The sequence below is a fragment of the Argiope bruennichi genome, chromosome 3, assembly GCF_947563725.1.
Source record: "Argiope bruennichi chromosome 3, qqArgBrue1.1, whole genome shotgun sequence".
NCBI lineage: Eukaryota > Metazoa > Arthropoda > Arachnida > Araneae > Araneidae > Argiope > Argiope bruennichi.
The window spans coordinates 53,622,727-53,637,686 of NC_079153.1; the positions used below are offsets into that span (position 1 = coordinate 53,622,727).

At 30.4% G+C, this 14,960-nt stretch overlaps 1 protein-coding gene across 1 annotated transcript in view; it reads left to right on the forward strand.

The window, feature by feature from the left end:
• Positions 1 to 14,400, forward strand: part of LOC129964052 (uncharacterized) — a 118,114-nt gene extending 103,714 nt beyond the window's left edge. Inside the window, exons 2-5 of the mRNA XM_056078722.1 lie at positions 637 to 800; positions 6,817 to 7,283; positions 8,444 to 8,578; positions 13,039 to 14,400. Of these exons, the coding sequence (XP_055934697.1) occupies positions 637 to 800; positions 6,817 to 7,283; positions 8,444 to 8,578; positions 13,039 to 13,375 (1,103 nt within the window). The 3' untranslated portion in view covers positions 13,376 to 14,400. The remainder of the gene's footprint in view (positions 1 to 636; positions 801 to 6,816; positions 7,284 to 8,443; positions 8,579 to 13,038) is intronic.
• Positions 14,401 to 14,960: the final 560 nt, after the last annotated feature.

Genomic DNA, 14,960 nt, shown 5'->3' on the forward strand with positions numbered 1-14,960 from the left:
ATTCTGAAATTAAACTTTATTTGCTCGGGGAAATTCGATCACTATTAAAAAATCTGTTATTGATAATTAAAAAGTTTTCTAAAGAAAAAATATGAAAATTGTAAATTATTTTTGTTTACTATGATACTTAGATTTTTCTTAAAGGCGAAAGAAATTTTTTTAAAAATGGATAAGCAAACTTAGGATAAACTTTTATATACGTTTAACTAAAAAATAGTTTCAAAACTTAATGCTTGTATTTTTCAAAATACTAATTTAATTGTTTTTTCAAATATATTTTCAGTTTTGATTCACTTTTTGCTCCCTCGGATTTTATTAATTTTCCATTATGTAACAACATATACAATTTTGAGATAATACATTAAATATCATTCATTGAGTTGAATGTATTCGAATGCTAAAATGCATCTCGTGTGCATACATCCATAACCAATTTTCAAAATAATGCCAAAAGCGCAAATATGAAAATGTTTTTACAAGACATGTCCCAAATGATATAAACCATTTCTTTGACTATGCATCAGATACCAGACAAAAATACTACCAAATTTTGTCTTGTCTCCCGTACTGAAACCTGATTTCTATAATTGTGTTATGTCTTCAAAATTCTGATGAATTTTTGTTTTTGTTTTGCAGGTTGGTTAGCTGTGATAACTGAAGAAGGCCACACAGCCGGTTACTTCAACAGTGTCTGTGAAGTGGCCTCTGCTCAGGTGCCCTATTTCCTGTCCAGGGAACAAACACAGGGATATAAAGAATCCACAGACAGCAAGGGTTCTACCAAATATGTTAAAGTGAAGGTGAGTTGAAGAAGTTCAAATAAAATGTTTTAAAAATCAAGTTTGAATTCATGATCTTCTAGAAAAAAAAGTTTTATAACAAGTGATTGAAAACCCTGGCATCAATCAACAAACCTACAAACCAAGAATTCGATGCAGAATGAAGGAATTTGCCATTCAGTAACTGAGTGTATCTTTCAAGTACAATGTAACAAGTTTCATTTTTCCATTTTATCTTGTTTGAACTTTTGCCATCTGTCTTATACTATTTAACAATATATCTTATTTACATTCTTTTATTACACTGCTTAAATCCTCTGGGCATGAATTTGTCTTAGGTGGTACTTTACTTAGTACTTAAAATACCGACGGAATAAAGTTCTGTTAGAGAAGAAAGTAATTTTTCTATATTGATTGTTCACTAAAAGTTGATGCTATTTATTACATGTTTACTACAAAATTCATTATTATAATAATTTCAAATATTCTTCTTTCTGAGTTAGAATTTACGTCAACTTAATGCACTCTAAGTCTCATCTGATTCGCGATTTTCTAAATTTATCTTTAAAAAAAAGCATTTTTAGAATGAACTAGTTTGTCTTAAATTAATTGTTAAAATATTTTACAATATTTGTTGCAACAGATAATAAAAAGAAGGCATTTACATTAATTTTATGGCAAATAATCGCAGGAATTTTAAAGTTACGTTGCAGTTTTTGTATTATTGACTAAATTAAGATAAATGAAGGCAAAAATATCTGTTCTAATGTATAAAAATATCTTCTCTGTATCTAATATCACTGAATTGTGTTAAATAAAGATAGTTTGCGATGCATTTTTATTCCTTTCAAATTTCTTCTTTACAGCTGAGTCAAAAATAAAATCTGTATTACCTGAAATCTATCTACTTCAGCATTAAAACAAAATATTGCTTAAAATTTGAATAGTTATTTGATTCTTTTCAATAGTAGCCTAGAATTTTTATAAAAAAAAAGTTTGGAATATCTTTTTTAAATTTCAGTCAGGACAAACTTTTTCATTTTCATATTTAATTCATTAGATCATAGCATGTTACATATTCACAAATGAACAGAAAAAATACTATCAGATTCTTCACTGCTGCAATGTGAACTCCGTTAAGATCTAAATCTCGTGATTATTTTCACTCATTTTAATATGAAGCCCATCCCTGCTTTATGAAATATGATCTTGATGTTAATAATACAGTCAAACAATTATCACCACACCTTATTCAATTTTCATAATATTTTTTCTACTAACTATGCATTTCAATACTATTTCAATCTTATTAGCTTTGCTCGGATCTAAAAAATATCCTCTCTCGTTACATTTTACATCTTTGCATTTCATTTTATTATTACCCTTCGTGTTCTGCAATTGTTTTTCATTCTACTCGTTTCACTTTTTGGTATTCTACATTGAATTTATCTCCTGACATTTCGCTAATGATTGATTTCAATACTGTAAATATACTTAGAAACTAAAGCATTCATATTTCGTGTGTTTAAATTGTTAAATGAATATAAGCTACATCAAATACTATTATCTTATATCCATTCTCACTTTTTATTTAGTTGTTATTCGGCCTATTCTTCCTGCATTATTAAATCAAGGCATTTTGTATACTGTAATAAATATCAGGCCGTAAGATAAAGAATTTATCATTATTATTTTTTTACTTTTTTTGAATTGCATTCTCCTAGTAAAAAACTACTAGTTAAAGTACTAGTAAAAAAACAGAATTTCACTTCTGAGTCACAGCAATCTTTCTGAATTACGAAAATCTGAAATGCTAAAGCAATAGACCTTTTTTATTTATTAGGCATTGTTTTAATTAACCACAACATTAAAAAAAAAGATTTAATAAAGACTGCTTTTCACTGATGGCTCCATACGGACTGGTTCATTTTTGATTAGCTGCCTTCTAAAGGGTCAACTGAATTCTTCCGAAGGAAATAAAAATACCTTAATCGCGTGACCCATCGGTGTTGCAATAGAAATGGAGAGTTTAAGCCATAAAAAACTGCTCGATTTCTGTCGGAATCTGGAAATTTGAACTGATATGTTCTTTATCTCGAACCTCGTGGCAATGTCATGCCCTAGACTTCCGCATGGAGTGCTGTTGCCGGTTAAGATCTGCTCCAATGTCAAGGTAAACCACCTAGTCACACGAGAACAGCAGGGAGGGTGAAAAGGGGTCTTGGAAGAAAAATGAAACTTAAAATACTTCATTCATTTATAGGTGTGTGTGTGTGTGGTTGGGCAGAGAGATGCCCAATGGTGTCGGCACGAACTTGCAAAATGGAAGAAAAACGGTAGTAGTACGTGGAACACGATGATGTCGTCGTGATTATTTTCCTTTCTTTTCACGGATTTTTACCACAATTCTTTTATGTAATAACCGAGGTTCGATAATGCGGCAAGAGTATCATGGCATGGCAACCACAAACAGGTTCAAACGCTTTTTCTTTATTTATTCGTCGAATGCTGTGATTTGAATGCAAAGGAAGGTTTAAAATGAGCTATTTACTTGTGGTAATTGTTCCGTGTAAAGTAAAACATTATGGTTGCAAAGAAAACAGTAAAAACAATTTGGTTAATCATGCGTATTGCTAATTCTCTTTTGAGATGTGGCAATACTCTTTGTAGGTGCAATGTTGGACAGCTTACTCATCAAAAGTTATTGAATTATTTAATTTATTTAACAATAACTTTATAATAACCCTATCGTTTGAGAACTATAAAGTAGTGGCCAAAACTATGGAAATTTTTTAGGATAAGAATAGTTAGAAAATTTAAAGGCCTCATTTGAAATGACATTTGCAGTAATATCTTAAATACCTAGCTATCGTTTTAAAGATAATCCAATCAAAGTGTAACGGATTAAATTGTTTTTAATTATTATTTTTAAAAAATTATAGCTAAATAAACAAAACGAAGCATATCTTGTTTTAATTGATAAGATACAACTTTTCCTCATTTGAATATAGCCAATGAGAATGTGCTTGGAATGTTAATAAAGTATCATCTTAGCGTCAATTGTTGAATTCTAATGATATGTTCAGGAGTAAGAGGTGGTCGTTTTTTCTATACAAATAGACGCTATCAAGCTGTTCATAGTTTTTTTATTATTATTCTTTCATTTTGCGAGTTATCAAAACGTAAAAAGTAAAAGAAGTGCCACAAAGTAATTTTTTTTTTACCTTAAAAACGATAAATTTTTTTAATATTGCATCAAAAAGGCTTTAGTTATAATAAGATTAGAAAAAAATGGTGAAAATCTAACTAAGGGCGATATTTCTAAACTTTTGAAAATGTATAAGTCATCAAGTACAAGTTAGAAAAAGTGCATGACATCAAGTGGTGAAAGTATTAAGACTAATGTATACGTGATGGAAGAAAATCACACGGGACTATATAAAGTGAAATGGCGTAAAGAATGTAAAATTGTATCCGAGGACCATTCGACGCAGATTGGAGAAATCTGATCTAAATGCAAAACAATTTTTTAAAAAATCAACTAAAACTCATGTAACTGAATAGCGGAACAATGAGGCACTGTGGTTTGGAGAGACGAGAACAAAATCTCACTATTTGGTAGCAATAGTATAAAACGATTAATAATAAAAGTATATTTTCATACTGATTGCATTACATCTACTGTTAAATATCCAGTTAGTTGTTATTAAACCATCAAGTATAACACTAAAGACGAGGATAGAGTTTATGTAATTAATGAGAATGTAAATGCCCAAAAATATATTAATAAAATGCTCGTTCCTAAAATATTGCCTTCCATATGTGAACCTTTCCCAGACGATGAAGAATTATAATTCAGCTCTATGTCATGCCGTTGCATATTAAAACAGGTTTCAAGGCAATCATACTTCATTATTGGAAATGACCTGAGAATAGCCCAAACCTTAGCCGAAAATTTATGGATGAGACTAATTATTCAGTAGAAACTTAACAATAAAATCAAATTAATTAAAGCAATAATTATGATTTTACTTTGTAACACGTGAAGAACTAAAATAATTGCTAAACTCCATGAAATGGCATTACAAAGCCATAATTTATGCTAAAAGTAACCCAATTAAATATTACTTGTCAGCTATTAGAAAGAATTTTCGAATATGCCATTATTTTTATTTATCCCTTTCTGTCTTTATTAATGAATACTTGCATTGCAATTTCAATATAAGTATCCAGTATTAATATTACTTTACTAAATTCTTGATTTAAATTTTTCTTAAAAAAATTATATAACTTTGATATTTTCTACAGTAAAATTGCTGTTACGATCCATTAATTTTAAAAATGCTCTTTTCCCAAATGATTTCCATTATTTTGGCTCCCACTGTATGAACATGTCTTTCAAACTCTAATGAAAGAAAATATTTTTTTAAATTATTCTTGAATGACTAATTCTTATGAAAATTAACGTACAGAAGCTGGCGTCCTGTCTTAGGGGTAGCGCGTCTTCCCCGTGATCCGGGTTCGAGTCATGGTTCGGGCAGATTTGTTCTTTACCCTGTGCTCTATCTGTGAAGTGTGTGAGAGTCCCCCCCCCTTCCCCTGTAAAAAGGGGTTGTGCCGGCAAGTGTGTATCTTCATATGAGCTTAAGTCAGACTTCTGCCCTCGGATGCTCAGGGGTCTTTACCCTCAGAAGCTACTACACCCCTCTATCCCTATCTTTTATTTGGTTTGAATTAGAGTTCAGTCCAAGAAGGATAAGCAACAACATACAGAAAAATTATGATTAGAAATGACATTATTAATATAAAATATTAAAATTTATTAGTCATGCGGAACAGGAAAATATTTATCTACTATCTTTCAAAATCACTTTGATTGGCCTAAACAAACGTTTAATTAAATTACTTTACAAAATTTGCATTCCTATGTCTTTATCAATTATTTAAAATCTAAATGATTAGTAAAGACATTTTAGTATTCAAAGTCAACTTTTCTATATAAATTTTTAAAAAAATGGTAAAGAAATTACAGAGATTATTATGTATCTTCAGAGCAAAAGCTTGACTTTAATCAGAAGGTACAAATCAAATTTTCTTTTTAATAAAACCAGCTTAAATATTCGATGCACATTCTGTAAACATATCGAAGGGATGGGGAAAAAAAAAAAAAAAAAAAAGATTATTCTTTGAAAAGATAATTACAGCTATTCTTACTATGCATAAAGCACTTTCAATTACTTCTTTCTTTCAACGTATCACACACGATATATATTATACAAAATGCCTAAATTAGATATGCACGGCTTCCATACCTCTTTTTAAGGAATTTATTAACCCTCTTCTAGAAAGATTCTGCAATCTATTAAGCCGCATCTGCTGCTGAAAATTAAAGTTTTCTGTTCTCGGATAGAGAGAGAAAATATGCATTAATCAAGTATCCATGTCATCTGCCATCAGTATTTGTTTAGCAGGCTCATTCGCTTTGGAATCATACTTTATGAGTTAATGAATGAATTGTACCTTGATGGTTTTATGTACAATTAATTTGCATTTGACCTGAAATCTGGTATAAAGCAATAATTAGAAATATGGAGAGAGGTATAAAAGTAAATATTTCTACCTCTTAAAATATATATACCCAGAAATGACAAGTCTCACTGTACGAAATATGCACTTAATAATCGAAAGAGACAGAGAATACTTATAATATATGTGATGAATTTGTTTGCAATATTCATTACAATTTAATTTGGAAGACGATGCCCAACACTGTTGTTTAGCCCTCACGAGATTATATTTTCCTGGCTTCTTACAAACATTAACAAATATCACTGATAGCTTTAACCTTTCACACTAAATTACTATTTAATTCACATAATTTTGATTTTATAAAAAATTTATAAAATAAAAATTTAATGTTCTTTTGTAATCAGAATATCTATTTATTTCAATAGGATTATCTCAATCATTCATAAATTTAGCCTTATTTTAAAAATGTCTAGTAACAATTTTAAATGGTTAATAATCCACTTTTCAGATAAAAGCTGGCGAAGTGCTGCAGTTCCTAGGTGCATACGAAGACACTACTTATTCTTCGAAGCATTCCAAACCTCTGCGCTATGCCAAGGTAGTTGATCGGCAAGGAGACCTCCTGTTTCTTCCATTCCCAACGCCTGGAAAGTTCTTTTCAGTTGCTGGACGGAGAACCCGTAGCATCAGCCATGTCTACAGACTGTCCCAGTTGTTGGCCGTGGCCAACCTTCCGTTGACAGTGAGGGTCGTCAGTGGTGACAGACCCAGAAGCGCTCGATGTCCCTTTACCGGTCTTCTGAGGCTGGAATGGTCAGAAGAGAGGCATGTCATTCTGGCATGTGCCCTGAAAGGTGGTCTAGGAGGTGGAGAGCCTACTCTTTTGGAGGTCGATACAGGAAGTGAATTCAGTTTCTTAAGGCCATTAGATGACCAAAAAGCTAGACTTTCAAAGGCATTCAACCGAATGCTTCGGTAAGTATATCTGATATGAAGAAAAATATAAAAATTCTTCTATCATATTTGTCGATTATTTGTAAAATATTTGATAAAATCAGCCTCCCATTATCGGACGTAATCCTATAATTTATGGAATTCACGGAGTCAATTTCGTAATTTTCATTATTGCTGCTTTATTTTTTAGAATTTTTAGTGAAAATGAGTTTTACTGAAACGAACTGCAGAAGATTACATTTAGCATTATTATTTAGCACAACTGTTTTTTAAACCCTATGGAAAGCGCCCAATTTTAATCTTAACGTCGTTGAAAAAATTGAAAATATTAAGCATAGTTAGTAATAATGGATAAAAATAGCTTTTAGAAATTGTATACTCAAAAATGCAATATTTATGAAGTTAGTTTGTGAATTAAGAGACTTGTAATTAATTCTATATGATAAGTGCTTTAAATTTGCTATTTCAATTTTTAATCAACAAATATTTTTAGAAAAAATTTCAGGAGTAAGTCAAATTTTCTTATAAAACGGCAATAAAATTAAAATTTTATGCATAATTTTATTTCAAGATTTTATAAGTAATATCAATGTGAAAAGGACCAAATGAATATTTTTGCAAACAAGTTTGCTCGCATTAATTGCGGTTTGTATCTCTAACTAAAATACTTCATTAAAATTTCCTTTCCTCGATTTTTTTAAACTTTCAAGAAATAGGTTTCGTTCATATATATATAATGATATTTTAAACTCTTAATTTAGACTATAGTAAAATACTCTCTTATTTCGTGATCCAATTCCACTTTCGCTTTAATTAATTCCTCTGCAAAAAATAATGCGCCATCAGAACTACGTTTCAAATGAAAGTGATACTTTGGTGCCCTTGAAAAGGTGTCAAAGATCACCACGTGTATTGAACTGGCGCGTAGCCAGAAATCCTATGTTATATAAGACTAGTGATCATTTGTTTCGTCCCTTTTCGCTTCTTCTTACTTCTGCTTTTGTGTCGCGATGCGTCTGCTTGTAAATAAATTGCTTTCCTGAGATGGATATTAAAGGGAGAATAAAACGAAATTAAAACTACCAAGTCTCTTCACTGCTTCGAACCTGCATTCTACTTAAACCAAAAATGTTTCATATTATTTAGCCGACAGGATTCGAAAATATTATATATCTTTTTAGGTATTGTAGCGAACGGGGCGAGAGCTGGCGACAGCAGATCAAAGTAGCTCATCATGTTGTACCGACAATGAAGTCTTCTCAAAATGGTGGCGGTTCTAGCGGCGATACTTACGAAGATGAAGATTCTGCTGTGAGGTAAGTACTTTGTACTAAGCTATTGACATTCACTGTTTCGCAATAATTTTCTAGTGCCGAATAGCTGTTAAAAAGATCATTATCTGTTTCTACCAATTTTGGATTGTTAAGATGCCTATGGATAATTTTATACGAAAGTACTTTATATGTCCAATACTGTATTCAAAATATTCAATTGGAAAATCTAAAAACATTTCCATTAAACATTTTTATATCCATGCGCTACTTCTTTATGATTCATTTCATAATGTTTAGAAATCTATTAAATATTTGTTTTTTTTTAATGTTGTTAGAATAACATCACGAAAAACTAATTTTCTAAATTGTGCATTTTAATCTTTCAATATGAGACAACAAATGGTAGTATTTTAGGTCAAGAGATTATCCTAAATTCGTCTAAACAAAAGTGTGCTCATTTTAATAGGATCGTCTTAAGAATCACAACTTGAGTCAGCTTAAATAATTGTTGTATTCTAAACGAAAACTAACCTTGGTTCTTATTTTTTTCATTAATTATGCTTATCAGTATTCTTTTTATTAATCTGAGTACATGGAGGAATGCGTCATTCATCAAGGACTGGAATGCTAACCTCAACCACCATAAACCATTCCTTCAAGAATCAGTTCTTGTCGACATTTTTCATCAAAACGTAAGACAGATAGTGCAGAAATTAAATTTCTTTTATGGATTACATTAAAAGCTATGACTTTATAGTTTAAATACAGTCATTCAAATTTAAATAAATATTTCAATAGTTTAAATAAATTCATACCTTCCCTGAATGTTATTTAAGAAGATAGATGATTTACGAAATTTTCTTAAATGTAAAATAGCAGTTTGCGGAAAAAAATTTGAAATAAATTGTGGTGTTTTGATCCCGTGGATGGTTTGTTAATGATCGATTTTCTGTCTTGAAACTTCACGAACGGAAAGATTAAAAAAAAAAAAAAAAAAAAAAATGTGAGTTTAATCTCGAGAATGCGAATACTTTTTAACAACTATATACTCATGCTCAAAATTCTAGTATTTATGAACTCAGTTAGCAGAAAAGCTCATTATTATTCTAAGACAGTTCGAAGAATTGCAGAGGGATGGGTTGAATACAGCAATACGTCTATCTTAAGCATTCCTGACATGCTGAAATCAGAAAATTTTGTATTTTTTTGAAAATTTTGTTCAGTATTTTTTCATGCGCGAAGTTCTTTTTTCATCGAGCTATGTATGATCTAGCACAATTTATTGGTAAAATAACGTAAACACTCTGTACATCTATGTAAAGATGTTGAAAGAGCATTTGAATCTAGATTGACTTCTCTATATAAATTAACGTTAAGGTATCTTTTAGGACAATAAACGAGTTAGTGCGGCTATTAGAATAGATACCTTCCTTTCTACTATACTTACCATTTCGCCTGGTTCATATTTATCATTTAACATTAATAATAATAACTTTCACTGTTCCACCCAGATCAACCTTCTTTAACACATTGCTAAGCCGTCCAATTTTTGGCGATATGTCGGCAACTAACGGCTATAGCCGTCATTTGCTCTGGAAAGAGAGAAAAAAAATGTCGTTATGAGCAAATGACTGTTACACTGAAGAGTTTTCACGCAAAAACTGTGATTAAATGTGATAATTTTCTCTTCCAAACATACTGACGCTCAAGTTCATATTTCAATCATGAACAATAAAAAAGTGTTTCTTAGCCCGATCGTCAAATTAAAGGTGTGTGGCAACGTGTTAATCACTTTGCTAATAAAATCTGGAAACATCAACTAAAAAAAAACGATTTCCAGTGACATGTGAGCAAATATTTCATTTTGGTGTTATAATATTTCGATGATACACGTACAGCTAAGCTTTTTGCATACAAACCTCATTGGTGAAGCTCCCAGCATACGGTTGAATACCAATATTCCATTTGGTTATTGCAAAAGAAAATATAAGAAGGATTATTGTTGTGACTTTGTTCTTCCTTGATAACAAATAATGGCGATTCTGTGACGTTTTTTCTAGGTTTTCTTTGGCTGTACTTCGTAGAATTCCGTGTTCTTAATAATGTAAACTACTGTCTATCAATTACAAAAGGGCTTTTATCCAATCATTTTGTCACACTTCATCATAGCTCTTGAGACAAATGACGTGGAGTATTTTAAAAATGACTTTTGAATTTCATTCTCCAGTTTCTGCCTGTACAAATTGCAGAAAATTTTAAATCGTCATTTTCAGAAATATATCAAATGAGAACAACTCCCCGAATTTATTTATATTCTAGTGCAGCCTTGTTTTGTGATGCCATATATATTCATATAATGTTGGAACAAATTCAAAATTTTATGTATTTTCCTCTAAAATCAATATCAGTGATAAAATTTTCAAAATTTAGTTGTTTTAATATTCAATGTTTTGGCAGAGTTTTTTAAAGTTCAGATAATTTAATCTGTTGTATTTGTTTATTCTATGAAAGGAATTTAAAAAAAATCCCAGTACTACTTGCAAAAATATTTAGCAATTTTAAAAGCATTGCTTTTTAGATGAGAATGTGATAAAATATTGCAATAGTTGTGTGAATCCAACTGCAATCCTTTACAGAAATTTTCTTATACAAAATATCTACAGCTTGTATTATCTTAGCGTATTTTGTTATTCACCTACCATCATTCTTTAACACCGCTAAACAGATTCTCCATTTGTTTAATGATAAGAGTGAAATAAACGGAGTCTATTGTCTACACGGAAATGGAGCTGTAATTGCATGTTTTAGTTTTAAGCACCGTTGTCAGACCATTTAACAAGATTGCGTAGCTCACCGTTTATTGGCTTGTTTATTTGGTTGGTTAGCATTTTTTATAAATATTTTCAGTAAATTTAATTTCTTGTTAGCCATTGTTCATAGCAAATTAGTTTTTGTTGGTTTGATACTTTTTTTACCTTTTCTATTTATAGTTTTTAGAATGTAATTTTTGCATTTTATAGTTTTAATCGATTTATAAATCTTCGTGTATATTGTTGTACATACCTGACTTCATTGATATAAACGAAAGTTATTTAATGGAAAATTTTAAAAAGAATTTTTCTGAACATCCATTTTAGATCTCCCTTTTATAAAGAGGGGTTACAAAAAGGAGAGCTCTTTGTATTTTACCATTTTCAAACAAGCCAGATCAACATTAAACAATCTCACAACTCTATTTGTGAATTGAGTGTATCAGTGAAATTTACATTGAAAACTATTGCAATTATAAGAAAAATTAACTTATCTCATATATTGCCATCGATTTGCAAATATGCAGAATTTGCCGAATTAAACTCTTTTTGACGGTTTGAACTTTCTAATTAGTATTAGATACCAACATTCATCATCCACTTTCCAATTTTCAGTAAAGTCTTCAGTACCATCTGTAAAATAAACAGAAAATAAAAGTCAAAATTTAATCATCTATTACAATGCTAATGATTTTGTACAATTAGATGATTGAATTCTGTTTCCCTACTAAAATATTTTTTCATCGCTCCGTCATTGATCTGGGCCTAGTATTGTTATTAAATTTGAGTGTTAATTTCCATATAATTCATCAATCTTTGTATGAAATTATGTAGGTTGGCATAAGTTCAATTGGACAGAAAAGTAAATTCTTCAATTCCTTATATGGCATCAAGTGGTGTGTCTTAATTATCAATTAACCAACTTAATTAATCAAAGTAAATTTATCTAATAAGCTAAATGAATCACTTTTTTTAATTCCATCTCAATTCTAAATATATTTTAATATAACATAACTAGAAAAAGATGGCCTTTTAAAGGGTTAATGGCCCTTTTTTTTTTCAAGTAATAGTATATTAAGTTATTTTTTGGGATTGAGATCGATTGACCAAGAAAGAAATTAATTTAGGTTATGAAATAAAATTAATTTGTCTATATTGTTTCTTCATTAACAAATCAAAACACTTTTTGTGTTTAAAAAAAGTTAGATTTTTTTTCTATCCAACTTTTCTATCGAGAACTTATGCCAATCTTTCTTTCAACACCAAATTATAATCTGGTACTATCTCGAATTAAAAATAAGTTGATAATTTGATTATTTAAATCACAAGATATGGTCAATTCTATTTATTAATATTTTTGATATTTGAAGTTTTGATAGAAGTTCTAATCAGAGAAGTAAAATACCTTATTGTGGACTATGAAACTGATGAATTTTGTGTCAAATATATTTCCTGTGGCTTCCAAAAAATATTAATTTGAGGAATATCTAATTCCATTATACAACATCCGAATAAAAATATTCCAAACTGTTATTTCTTTTTTTATGGTACATTGCAATGAAGTATTCTGACTCTAATTTCATTCTTGACACTAAGCCGCTTTTGGCAAATATATATATATTTTTTAAAAAGGATAAATCTCATTGAATCTCAGATATATGATTAATATACCTTTTGAAATTCCTTTTGCAGGTCGTCTACCGTCAAGTCCATGTCCTCCACCAAATCCTCTGCATCTTCTAGGCTTTTCAAACGCCTGCGACTCCTTCACCAAAGTTGGAAAGGAGGCCTGCACCGAAACAACAGCAACAACGCCAGTGGCAGCGACGACAGCGGCATTCGCAGGGACAGACTCCCACCTTCCACTTCGGACTTCCATTTGTATGAAAGAGTGAGGGACGCGAGGGGGTACGCTCAAAGAGCCAGCTGGGGACGATCATCCATAAGCACTGAAATCCTAGACGACGATGGATATGTGACATCGGACTTCGGGGGCGAAGATTCGTCCACTTACGATTCTGTGTGCTGACCGTAAATTGTTTCTTCATCGTGTTGGTGTTATAGATGATGGCCAAGAGAGTGAGCCGAGGATGTCGAGTGGATGATGATATAGGGAAAAAAAGATGGTTCATATTATATGAATGCTCGTGTTATTTGAAATGGATATCATAGCTCATTATTTGCTGTCTTTCAAGAATCGATCAAAGTTTTGGAAGTAGAGCTGGAGATCTTGAATTTGCTTCCTTATATATTTTGCTGAGAAACTAGTCCGTTTTTCTCACAAGAAATTTAGTCATTTTGATGCTATCGACATTTCTAAACCAATAGAATCAATAAATTTGTGCATAAGCATGTTTTTGATAACTCAAAATTTCTACTCAAGCTATATTCCCCGCTTCAAAGTTCTATCTCTTTTGGTAATAATGCTTATGAGCTTAAATTTTTTTTAAAAAATCTGAGAATTCTTTAATGTTACAGAAATATATGTTGAATTAATTAAAAATTTTCATAGATTTGATACCATTTATAGAAAAAGTGCGTTTTCATACATTTTCATGCAAATTATTCATCGAAATCATAAGATTTAGTTTAATTTCTCATAACCTCGGGTCTGTATAGGAAAGGATATCCACAAGAGACAAAAAGGAATTCTCGGCTCTCTGGCTCGAACAAATTAAAAATTTGCGGCGGTAGCGCATATCTTTACCTCGAAGTCGATCGCAAGTTTTATTTGTAAGGTTTTTAGATGAAAATTGGAATAAATGTGCTCTAGTGTGAAAAAAATTTAAAAAAAAAAAAAAGGTTCTGGTGCCTTAAATTATTTGTAATGTTTGTTGCTTCCGCTTAGAATTGTTACTTCTGTAATTGTGAACATACTCGTCTATTGGGAGGCAAATATAATCATCTACTGAGTCTTTCCTGTATTTTTAAGCCTTTTATGTTTATCATATTTTACACAAACAATGTGAATTTAATCATTGTCCAGAGTGAAAAGAAAAAAAACCTGTTAGGAAAACTATTTTTATAAAGCTAATAAAACACTATTAGTGCTCACTTGTGGTAGTTTTTCTGGTGTTGAGTTTTATTTACATATTGATTATTTCTTGAAAGTTTGAATAATAAATTCAATAACATGTGCAAAATGCGGACTTTTGGGGTGTAAATCCCAAACCAATTTCGCATAGCACATTTTGCGCCAATTTCGCATTGCACATGATAGAATATACTCTTTGTAGTGACTTTGATGTATGAATATAAAGCTTTTTTTTTTACTTGTTGATATTTAATTTCAATAGTTTTTAAAAACTTTCATGTTTCTAAAAATTAAGATTGTTATTGATTTTTATGTCTTTACTTTAAATTCATCCATTATTTTTATTTAAATTTGATTCAGTACTAAATGCATGATGTAATAATGAATTGGGTAAGCATTGGTTACAAATAATAATGAATTATAAAACATATTAAAGACCCATTGTTATTATTTTCTGTCAATTAAAGTTTTTTAAAGTTCGCTTTTAAGTTAATGCACTAATATATAGAAATATTTTTTATCAGATTTCGGAAAAAGGCTCTAAAATAATGCATTAAGTTAACTAACTGACAATAAATAT